This window comes from Tetrao urogallus, assembly GCF_951394365.1.
Source record: "Tetrao urogallus genome assembly, chromosome: 1".
NCBI classification, from domain to species: Eukaryota; Metazoa; Chordata; class Aves; order Galliformes; family Phasianidae; genus Tetrao; species Tetrao urogallus.
In genome coordinates, this window is record NC_136813.1 from 21,998,354 (window position 1) to 22,010,598 (window position 12,245).

The 12,245-nt window shown below is 42.2% G+C and overlaps 1 protein-coding gene across 5 annotated transcripts in view; it reads right to left on the reverse strand.

The window, feature by feature from the left end:
- Positions 1 to 4,977: 4,977 nt before the first annotated feature.
- The window catches only part of STARD13 (StAR related lipid transfer domain containing 13), a gene marked incomplete at both ends in the record, with an annotated part of 251,320 nt that continues 244,052 nt past the window's right edge, over positions 4,978 to 12,245 (reverse strand). For all 5 annotated transcript variants that reach the window (XM_079549504.1, XM_079549507.1, XM_079549508.1 and 2 more), the window contains 3 exons: positions 4,978 to 5,095; positions 5,463 to 5,639; positions 11,081 to 11,298. In XM_079549504.1, coding sequence (XP_079405630.1) covers positions 4,978 to 5,095; positions 5,463 to 5,639; positions 11,081 to 11,298 — 513 coding nt within the window. The remainder of the gene's footprint in view (positions 5,096 to 5,462; positions 5,640 to 11,080; positions 11,299 to 12,245) is intronic.

Consider the following 12,245-nt stretch of genomic DNA (forward strand, 5'->3'; position numbering starts at 1 on the left):
AGTCTACAGTTCCCACATTCATTTAATTAAACAACAACAACAAAAAAGAAACAAATAGTATAACTCAATAGGTGGTCTCTCAAGGAGAAAGAGTTGTTCCAGTGAACCTTCAGAACATCTCAGGCATAGTCTGGGAATGGACAGATGGCCATGAGGCTCAATTGCGCCCATACATTGCAAGCTGTTGCAAATCTTTGCTGTAGCAAGTGCTGGCTCTGTGTTTCAGCCATGTGTCTGTCTCTGAGCTGTTTCAAGCTGGTGAGGAGGAAAGAGCAGAGTCTGTAGTTTTAGGTTGAGCTTCCCTAATGCCCTTTTGCAGAATTGAGTATTTTGATTAAGAAATAAGCTGCAATCCTTTTGCTGGCATGTCAGTGAAGTTCCATGCAGCTGCTCTTTCCAAGCAGGGCAGTTTTCTTCTGGAGAAGATACTGCCCCAGAATAACACATTTTTTTGGTAAAGTACAGTCACAACCTGGACCCCATCTTGTTTCCTTGCAAATGTGCCAATGAACTGCATGCCGTGGCTCAAGTCTTTGCTCAAAGCTTTCTCATTTCATCTGCTGTGGTGCATGGACCCTTGCAGATACAAGCCCTGGCAGGATGGCAGTGCCCTCCCCGGTGTGGGGCTGTGATCACTGACTGCTTGGCCATGATTACTCAGTGCTCCTGTAGGTTACATTTTATGCAAAAAGGTGCTAGCCTTCATTAGAGGCATAGTAACATTTCTGGTGTCTGGGTAGTTTTATGGATTAGGAAGGGTATCAGAGAAGTGTGTGAGAACTTCCACAAGGTCATCCTATTGGCATTTTCCCTGTCATTTATTTGTTGACCCAGACATTGCTCAGATCTATAGCCTACAGCCTACAGTTGCTGTGTGTTGTATGATATGTGTGGATTTTTTTGGCATCCATTACATTTTTGGGCAATCGTGATGCTGAGAGCATAGGAACTAGATGCCTTATAATTTAAATTTGCACACAGCCTGTTCTGAACATGGGATTTGACACCCCATGCCGTGGTCCAGGCACACCATGGTGAGGTTGCAACACGATCAGCCTGGCCAAGCACTCATCTCAATAAAGCCAGTGTCCAGCTGTGGCTATTGCACATCTCGTAAGGACAGCACAACATGGCCAAGCTAAATCCCCAAAAAGTGAATGGACCGTGTTCTACAAGTGCTGCTTGCAAGATCACTCCCTGCCTCTGCTGTGTCACTATTGACAGTATCATTTTTCATCCTCTCCTACTTGATTTGCAGGCTGCAGCAGTCTTTTGCACAGGTGTTTCAACATTTTCATCCTACAGCCATTTCGGTATGTCCAGCCTGTGCTCTCATCTAACAAGTATCCAAAGAGCAACATCTCTTAGGCATGCCAAGATCATCCAAGGCTGACACTAATTCTGCAAAGCAAGTTCATTAGACAGAAGGATGCGTTGGTTGTGACTTCTGCAAGAAGTTACAAGGAGGATGCTGCCCAAGAATTCAACATCATAAAGGCTGCACATACCAGGAGCTGAAGAATCTGTGTCATAAGAGTTATAATGTCCTGACATCACTACTGGTGAGTGGAGATAAGAAAGGAATTGAGAACACATCACATCACATGTAAATTTTTTGCAAGAAAAAATAAACATACACAGCTGCTCACCTTTACTATGGCAGAGAATTGGAGAAAAGTGCTTTCTTTTAGTACAAATTGTAATACTTAGCTTTCTGTAAATGGTGGGACATAAAAATTTATTCCCTCCTAGATGATCTCTCATAGCTGACTCGTATTCAGCATCCAGTTTGCTGAGATTCCTTCTCTTTTGATAATTAAATACAGTTGGAGAGATAGAGGCCCATCCAGAGGGAAGTAAATTCCACCTGCAGATATGTGTAGGGCAGACCTCAGGAATCACTATCCTGCTGTTGCACCATTTTTCTCTTTGGCAATGATGGATTTGAGACAGCCAGCATCTGAGAATGTGAACCCAACATTCAGCATCTTATCTGCAATGACACTCTCACAGATCACACAACTTATTGAAAAGTATGTAGGTGCAGAAACATTCATGATTCATTGGAATCAGGGCTGTAAGTATGTTGGAGACCTGAGTTCACCTTTCTCAAGTCAGCCTTCCAACTTTCTGGCTTCTTTGGAAAATACTTTTCCCAAATCTTATCCTCATATCTTTCATCTTTGTCGTGAAGTTCTGGTATGCTTATGATACAGAAAAAACATGGTAGACAACAATATCATTTTGAGCTCAAAGTAGTTATTGAGGTCCTGTATCAGAAAAGCTCAGTGCACAGCAGGTTGTAATAAAGAAAGCAATGACTACATATTTTGTGCTGAGCCATCTGATGAAATGAACACATCAAACAAGGTCATTCTTTAATGTATGCAAATTTATTCAATTCTGCAATGATTTATTTACAACTAAATGACTGATACCAACAGATGAGGTAAAAATATGAGGTATTGATATGAATATAACATTTCAAAACATAATCGTCATAATGTATTCTCAATGGCAACGTAACAATAGTACTGTGGTAGCGGAATGGTAGAGATGGCATAATGTGCCTTTTAACAAAAATGTATTTCATTGATACATGGCTTAGAGATGCTGGGAGCATAGGACAGCTTCTGCAATGGTAGGAAGACAAACTCACCTTATTAATGGTGGCAGTGGCACAGGGCCCCTTCCAGCAGAGCGATCAGTTCTCAGATAGGATAAAACCACTGTCCAGGTTTTCCCTTCAATTCTTTCAGAATTTAGTGTCAGACAATTGCCGTTCCCAGTGTCAGAGAATCTGCAGCACAATTGTATCCATTTATGCAAACTAATGTAGCAGAAGCACTTTAATTGCTCCTGTTTTGGAAAACAGCTGGTATGAAATCTGCTGCCATGGCTACAGGCATTGGTGGAAGGAGGTGCTGCTCGTCGGGATTGCAGTCCCAACCACTGGCAGCAGGGGAAAGGCTGGATGTGGGTAGTGGGTGGTTTCCATGCCTGCCTGGGAGAACAAGGACCTCATGGCGAGCACATAGGGTACACGTGCTCTCACTCATCTCTTAATACTTGAAAACTCCCAATATTTGCATGCTGCAACAATTGTTGCAACTTGATATTAGGAAGAAATTATTTATGGTGAGAGTGGTGAGACACTGGAACAGGTTGCCCAGCAAGGTTGTGGATGCCCCCCTCCCCGCAAGCATTCAAGGCCAGGCAGGATGGGGCTTTGGGCAACCTGGTCTACAGAAAGGTGTCCCTGCATACAGCAGGGGGGTTGGAACTACGTGATCTTAAACCAACACAAACCATCCTATGATTCTGTGAATGTTGGCAACAAACTCAACATTTGAGCTCATAGGCAACCAAGGTCCAAGAAGCTCAACAGAACATGGGTGAGACAAAGAGAGCAGCAGCTGACAAGGGATAGTAAAAAACACTGGCTATGAATGTCTCAACTGGTTTATGCAGCAATAAATAAATACAAGGTGAACAAATGCGATTAATGAACAATGTTAACAGGCTTGTACATTCTGACTGAATCATAGATGTAATATCATTTTTGGTCTTCGGTTAGTTAAAAACAGAAGAGAACCCTGCTTCAATGGTAACATCAACAAATAATTATTACGACTTTTAAAGCATTCATCCATTAGCAAATAATAGGTCCCTGAAAATGAAACGATATAACAGGCGTACATGGCTCCTACTCCTCATAGTCAGGGGCTGATCCTGCTCCCACCAATGCCTACAGAGGCAGGACCATGCAGATCAGTGCAATATAATACAAAATTGCTTGCTGTTACTATAAAAGCAGTCTTCCCAAGCATAGTCTGCATTTAATCTTTTACATCTCTGAGATGTGTTTAAAAGCTTCAAAAAGTTTAGTTATTTTTATAGGAAGAGTACTAAAAGGCATGGTGTTCATCCATACATCTTTGTGTCCATTGGATGTAGAAAATCTGCTTTGGAGCTTCTTAATAATGAGCTACCTCTATGGATGAAGGAAAGAACAACACAGAAATACTTCCTCGCAGCCTAGACGAAATGCTAAACAAAAGATTTACAGCTTATTAACTCACCAGTCTGATTTCAGATACCTCAGTACACAAAGTGTTATCTTGTACTTGCTAAGAATGAGCAGTTACACTGAACACTGACATAGTGAGGTTCTCTAGTGACAGACAGGCCATTAATTAAGGCAATAGCTAAGTTTCCAACATCTCCTTGTACTGACAGTCAAAACTTTCTGTAGCTGAATATAAATGGCCTTCAAAATGTCTCTGTTACACTTCATGCACTGTATCTGTCAAAATGGATCCGCTCATTATTTTTTAACCTACAGCCACTTCCCTCTTCCTTAATTCTCTTAATTCTTCTACATCTATTTCTAGGTACCTTCTCGTAGCACACGAACACAAAACAAACCCGAGAACAGGCGTTTCTGTTATCACACGGGTTATACTTGGTAGCCCTGTGATAACAGCAAACACAGCTTATGTAGCAGTGACACACTAAGAAACAAGTGGCGGATTCATTTAAGGTCCAACTGATGCAAGTGACTTCTAGAAAGCACTGAGTTATATACAAAATAATTAATTTATACATATACATATATATAGATAGATATAATATAAATATATACATACTGTACATAATTTATTTACAATTAAAATATGCTTCTTAGAAGCCCTTAAATACCAGAGTTATGTAACACACAAGTCATGGCAATAGTATGATTTTAAAACAATAAAGATAAAAGGTCTTTGAAGAAAATTTTACTTCAGCAATTAAAATTAATGCAGAAGGGACGTGGGAGGCAAAGTCTCCAGAATAAAAGAACTATCCTATAAAATTCACCTTTGTACAGACCTGGGTCTGGTCAGACTTCTGTAACCTAAAAAAGATCTCTGCTTTCTGTCTTCCTGTTCTCTGCCATACCCTGATTTACACGTACACATTTCCACAAACACTTCCTCAGATTTTTGTTTCTGGTCCTTCAGCAATCAGAGGCTGAAATGAGTTTCTGATCCTGGCAACTTCTGCAGCACACAGATGTCCAAAGCCTTTGTTATACCACTCTGGGGAATGTCCTCTGCAGAAACAAAAAAAGATGTAGCTACTGAGAAGCCCAAGTGCACAAGAACTGTACTCCACAGGAAGGGTCTTGCCATGGCCGCTACTCTCTGCTACCCATGGTGTTGGGGACTCTGAGTACTTGTGACAGTAAGCAGTGCTTCCTTGCTGTTATCAAACAACCAGATTTAGTTCTATGATCACATCATAACAATGGTATATGCTGAACATAGAAATGAGCCTGGTGGATAGAAAAGTCCACAAGAGGACTACAAAACAGCAAAGCTATGTTATCTATGCCATCTGTTCCCAACACCTCCCCTCTCTGAGTGGGAGGATTTTGCCTCACTGAATGAATATCTGCACTTTGCAGACAGGATACTTACTTTAGGTCGATTCTGCAGATATGGGTCAGCCTGGCTTTTCCTGAGCCACACGGCTCTATCAGATACTGAGAGTCCATCACGATGGCTCGCACCGCTCCCATAAGAGGAGCCTCTTCGTGCTCCACAGAGATGGCAACCAGCATGCATGTTCCCCTTGGCAGATCTGTCCTCCATGTCCTGCAGCAACATATTCAAGATTGAATCACTTTAGTAACTAGTCTTTTGGAGACACAGAAGAGAAGTTACTGGTTGTTTTCTTGCTAATCCTTGTAAGGCCAGGAAGCCACATCCTTGTAAGGCTGATGACAGAATATTGGCTATAAATACATGCAGGGAAAAATACAAGAGTGGGAGAAGAGATGTATTTAAGCTGAGACGTAGTGCTGACACAAGAACAAGAACAGAGTGGACAAGACTGAGGCAGGCAACTGGCAGAGCAATGTACAAGATGTCCATGAGAAACCAAGGGAGTAGGAAACCAACCACTACTCACAGACACATTAACTGACTTTGTCTATGGAATTGTTGCCTGTTATGTCCTGTGAATTCCTGAAGGGGTTTTGTGTTACAAGTCCATTGGGATTGTTGCTCAAAACAGGATACAGAAATTTTATCAAGCTCAGTCATTAGATCTCCTCCCAGAAATGTATTAATTTTAATGGTGGCTGCCATAATTTTGCTATGAACTGCTAGGAGATTGGGATATTTTGTCATAGAATGAGGCTAATCAACCCCCTGAAAGCTCACCTTCTGAAATGACCCAGGGACAGATCTTGCAATCAATGCTATCTGCATTGTTTTCTTGAAAGTCAGTGTCCACCTGGTTCTGCTGCCCCAACAAGCTGGGAATCTAAGAGTTGGGACAGCTGACGCTGCTGCTGGCATGAGGTAGAAAAAAGTTTGCTTCCCTCCACAGGGATTTTGTAACCATCATATATTAGAGACATGACACAGCCATTTGCAGGCAGACAGGCTATCACTTTGCCCATACATCTGACTCTAAACAAGTTGAATTATTGCAGGAGTGAGAAGTCAGATTGTGTGCAGCACAGTAACGGATGGGATACAGCACTTCCCAGTGACATTACCACCACTGAAGTAGGAATCAGCTCATTTTCATAAGCTTTGGAAAGGCTTTAAAGTGAGCATCAGCCATCCAGCAAAGGCTGAAATGTTGTATTGCACCCATGCAGCCTATTACAGAGTAGCAAATACAGTGTAGCACATCAGAAATTCTCACTGGCTCCTGCAACTCCCAGAACACAATTTGAGGGCATCTGGATTGAAAAAAAACAGTGTCCTTTCAGTTATGCAATTATTCAATCAATGATATGAATGCACAACAATCTTGGAGATGTTATGTATAAATGCAGCATGTTTTATCAGGGTGTTTTACTGCTAATATCCACTGATGCACAGCAGCTGAGGCAAAGACTCCTCATGTGGCTGATGGTACTTGCATCATTATAATTTGCCATCACACACTCCAAGTGACAATGTCAAAATACAGTCTTTAATGGTTAATTTCTTGCAATAGCCAAAGGTTGAAACTTTACGTTAACTCTCTTAGGAATGATAACGAATTTGAGGCTTCCTTTCCTTTGGCAGACTTCAGTTTGCTGTCAAACAAACATCTGAACCAACATCTAAGTATCCCAGAGGGATGTATCACCCGGCACAAAGGTGTCCATTTGCTTCAGTCCTTCTGTCACTCCAGAAAGAGACACTTCCATGAAAAATTTCTTTTTTCCAGTGCTACATAGGAGGAACCAACATGCTTCTGCAGTCCCTGGAAGCAGTGTTTTTCTACCTCTTCTCTCAATAGGATCTACGCTCTATGTTCTCTTTCCTTACAGGAAGAAAGGGGCATTTTCTTTCACCAGAGTTACAAAACTACTGAGCAAATTTTACTCAGAAAGAAATAATAACTGTCAAGTTTCATGAACACATCATCACATTTGTCAGCCAATTACAGATTCTTATTTTCTTTATTACCAAATTTCAGGCTGGCTTGTTGTGACATATTTTTGTTTTGAGCACCATCACTTGTTTCATCTTTTCCATCTCCCAAGTTTCTAGCCTCTCTGACAGGCTGCAGACGCTTTTCACAGGTTCAGGAGATCCAGACTTTAATACTTAACATTTTTTTCTTGTTCTGTTGGAATTCTCTACATTTCCTGGTGTCTCACGTCTTTCTTGTCTGCCTAGAATCTCACAGGATAGTCTGTATTCTTTTCCTATGCTGTGGAAATAAGAAATTTCCACTGCATTGCATTACGTGCATCACTTTGCCACAGACTGTCTGAGATAGGGATTAAGCTACCGTGGGAAGCTGCATGCATGAGCAGGTGAGCAGTTTTCAGGGACTGATGAAATCTGGACAACAGATACTTTAACATTCTGCGTTTTTGACATGAAATTGAGCTGCTCTTCAGGAAAATTCAGAAAAATACTGATTTCACAAAGCTTTGCCTGTGTATGTACATCATTAAAAATGATGAATTATTCTTAGGAGATGCAACACATGACGAGGTCTCTCCTGCGAGATGCTGAGCCATGCCACCACCTGCACCGTGCTCAGCTGTGACCACATCATTTTGGTAACTGTGTGACACTTGGTTGTGTCATTTCTGACGTAGAAAACGATGTATATCTGACTTTGCAGAAGACTTACAATTGCTATTCTTGGTTATACAGATTTAGGCTGGTTACCATGCTTCTCTAAATATCTGCGAGAATGAAAATAGGTATGACACCTAGCTCACAGACATGCAGTAAGACTTAGCTAATGCTAAACACTTGAGCAATCTTGAACAAAAAGTGATGTAAGTTCAGGGCAGCTGAAAATTGCCTCAGATCCCAGGTATATGAAACACTGGCCCTATGCTCTTACCCTCAAGGTAGCCTAATCCCCTGCCAAATTAAGAAGCAAAGTACAATGAGGTTTATCCTTTTAGAGCCACCAGTTTGACTGGAAAGGGGAAAACAGCAGTCTGTTAAAATATATTTGTTCATGTCCCCAGAGGTGAATTACAATTTCACTGTTCACTTCCCACCGATCATAATGTATCAAATTGACTGCGATATCTCTGGCTAACCTTGCTCTAGACTTGATATAAATCAAAAGAGATAAACAACAGAAAGTGACAGATCTGCCTGACGGCTGTTTCCAGACCTCAAAAGCCCACTAGGATTCAGTTTTATGATATATATTTCAGTCCTTAGGGGTCATTCTGCCTGGGATAGTGAAGTGAAGGAGGATTTGATGGCAAGATTTTGCTTTAACTGATGTGACTGCACAGCAGGTCTTTAAAGAACATAAAACACCATGAAACCTAATAGTGAATTAAGTGGCAAATAAGAGGACAGAATTATGGTCATCAAAACCTCCTGGCCGCTCCCAGAAGCTCTTCTGGGTGCTAAACAGAGGGTCAAATTTATCACTTGTATAAACTGATAATATATAAGAAAATCAATTATAAACTAAATTAATTTGGCCCAATATTCTGCGGGAAGGCAAAGGAAATAGAGTAATGGGAGAACTAGTTTTCACATTATGAAGTCTTACAGAAAATATTTCAAAAATCTTCCTCCAAGAGTTCCAATAATTCTTCCTCCATTCCAACAATATCTGCTTGTTATAGTTCTCCAAGAGAATAATGAAGTTCATAAAAGAGATGTACTATTAAAATTATATTTTATTGGGCTCATCCTTTTCCGTCAATCTTTGCTCCTTCTCATACAGTTCTGACTCACTGGACGGACTATTTCCATTCTCAAAACTGCTTAGTATTTGTCTGGCACATCATTTTAGTCAAAGAAAGCAATGACCGAGAATGGGAATACACAAAATCATCCTGAAATAAGTAACTGCAGGACTGACCCTGCAAGTGAAATATGTCAGCAGCTCCACAATAGCTCCTCGCAGGAATCATAGAATCATAGAATCATAGAATCACTAAGGTTGGAAAAGACCTAGAAGATCACCCAGTCCAACCGTTCACCTATTCCCAATAGCTCCTACTAAACCATGTCCCTCAACGCAACATCCAGTCTTTCCTTGAACACCCCCAGGGTCGGTGATTCCACCACCTCCCTGGGCAGTCCATTCCAGTGCCTGACCACCCTTTCTGAAAAGTAATACTTCCTCATGTCCAGCCTGAATTTCCCCTGGCGTAGCTTGAAACCATTCCCCCTGGTCCTATCACTAATGACACGAGAGAAGAGGCCGACCCCCAGCTCACTACAACCTCCCTTCAGGAAGTTATAGAGAGCAATAAGGTCTCCCCTGAGCCTCCTCTTCTCCAGGCTGAACATTCCCAGCTCCTTCAGCCTCTCCTCATTTGGCCTGTGTTCCAGACCCCTCACCAGCTTCGTTGCCCTTCTTTGAACACGCTCCAGGGCCTCAATATCTTTCTTGCAGTGAGGGGCCCAAAACTGGACACAGTACTCGAGGTGCGGCCTGACGAGTGCTGAATATAGGGGAACAATCACCTCTCTGCTCCTGCTTGCAACACTGTTTCTGATGCAAGCCAGGATGCCATTGGCCTTCTTGGCCACCTGGGCACACTGTCGGCTCATGTTCAGCCGAGCATCAATCAATACCCCCAGGTCCATTTCCTCTACGCAGTCCTCCAGCCACACCGCCCCAAGCCTGTAGCGTCGCCTGGGGTTGTTGTGGCCGAAGTGCAGGACCCGGCATTTGGCCTTGTTGAAACTCATCCCATTGGCTCCAGCCCAGCTCTCCAGCCTGTCCAGATCCCTCTGTAGGGCCTCGCTACCCCCAGGCAGATCCACGCTTCCAGCCAATTTGGTGTCATCTGCGAATTTACTGAGGGTGCACTCGATGTCCTCATCGAGGTCATCTATAAAGATATTGAAGAGGACAGGCCCCAGCACCGACCCCTGCGGAACACCACTCACGAAAAGGGTAAGGATTTCAAAGGCAGGATGTCCTTTAGAGGGATATATTTTTGTTTGTTCCGTATGGGCACGTAGACAGTGGTAGAATTGAGGCTGAATTTGGAATACTGATATACAGCTATACGTTTCTTTGACAGATCTCATCCCCTGAAAACAGTCAGAGCACAAATCTGCTGTCTCTGTTCATTCCCACACTATAATTTTTATGGGTTAGTATTTCTGCGTTTCTTGGTCTACAGACTTCAACCTCAAATCTAAAATAACAACTTATATAGAGGCTATATAAGACCCTCAGCTTAAAAGCATTGCTATCTTCTTCACTAAACATTTAGCTCTTAAACATGAAACACTCCCTAGAGGACAGCAAAAGCAATGTAAAAAACAATTGGGTTCTGTTTGCACTGTTTTGACAACAAACAAAGCTAAAAGAACAGCAGCTATTATCAGACATCTGTTCTAAGGAATAAATAATATTTATGGTCTCAGGAGTATGTGCTGCTCAAATTACATCAGAGAAAAGGTCAGTGTGCTTTAGGTGTGTAATTTTAATTCAGTTTAAGAAATAAATGCTGCTGCCCAGAAGTAGAGTTCTCAAAGCACAGTTTACAGATACTAAGGCTGAGGTGAGATAAGAACAGATTTTGCTTGTCTGCACTGTGGACAGCAAGGATATCAGAGAATTGCCTTTAGCTTACCTTAGAACAACAAAGTCTCGGACAGGATGAGGAGCCATGCTGTTCAGAACATACTGGTAAACTTCTGTCTGCTTGTCCAGGCTCTCAACAACCTTCCATTGCAAGAAGTCTTCATCCCAAAGGTGACGTTCTCTCAGCACTCGGTTCAGAACAACTGATGGTGGGGCTTCAACTTCCACTGAGGCTTTCCAAAGCCTTAGAGGGTTCCCATCCCCAACCTGGAGGAAAGCAGCAAAGAGCATAAAACTCCATGCAAATATACGCAAACACTCAGCAGAGAATAATTGAGGACAAAATCTTGGTATGGTTATCTGGCCTGAGCTTAAAATGAAGCTTGAGAGCATGCAAATTTCCCTGCTAATCATCACTACTACTGCTACTGCTGCTCTCTGCATGTAAAAACTTGTGCATACTAGTCCTGGGTGGAAAACCAAAGTGATTTAGTACTTCTGCTTTCACACCAATGTATATCTGGACCAGTTCTCATATCAGTGGGACAGCTTGATTATTTCTGGTGTCACAGACACTATTTTAACCTCAAGCAACCCATGTACAGCGAAGAATGTGGATGTGTAAAAGTGACAACAGATGAAACCAGACTGAAAAGCTGCTCTGAAACAAAGCTACCACCCTGGGCAACCTGATGCAGTAGCCAGAACTGAGGGTCAGCTTGCCGAGCAGAAGAGCAGAACATGAAGGAACAGAAAATAAGTTGATTCACTTCTGTGTTAGATACACAGGTGTTTCTTCCTCAAAATAGCTGCAAGAGAGTATTGGGAAAGCACCTCCCAAAGAAGGAAAACATAAGCTACTTGCCAGGTCTTTGTAACTCATGGATACTGTTACACCTTCATAGCAAGCAATAAGGGAGCAGAAAGTGCTGGGACATGTGCGATATGAATAACCTGAATTCTTCATATGCAGCATTTCTGTGTGGTTTTAGGGCTGTTGTATTTCAGGCAGCAAACGAGTCAACTGGATCTTGCAAGGCTTGTCTTCCTACACCTTCCAATGCTGGCATCCTCACATATAAATTCCAGTGCTCCAGAAACCCACAGCATCTCCCACAGACCCAGAATCGTGTTCCCAGAATCCCAGCTCCCACCTTTTCCATCCTAAATTACTTCATGTTGTTCTAACTCCTCTTCCCCATAGATCTCAGTTC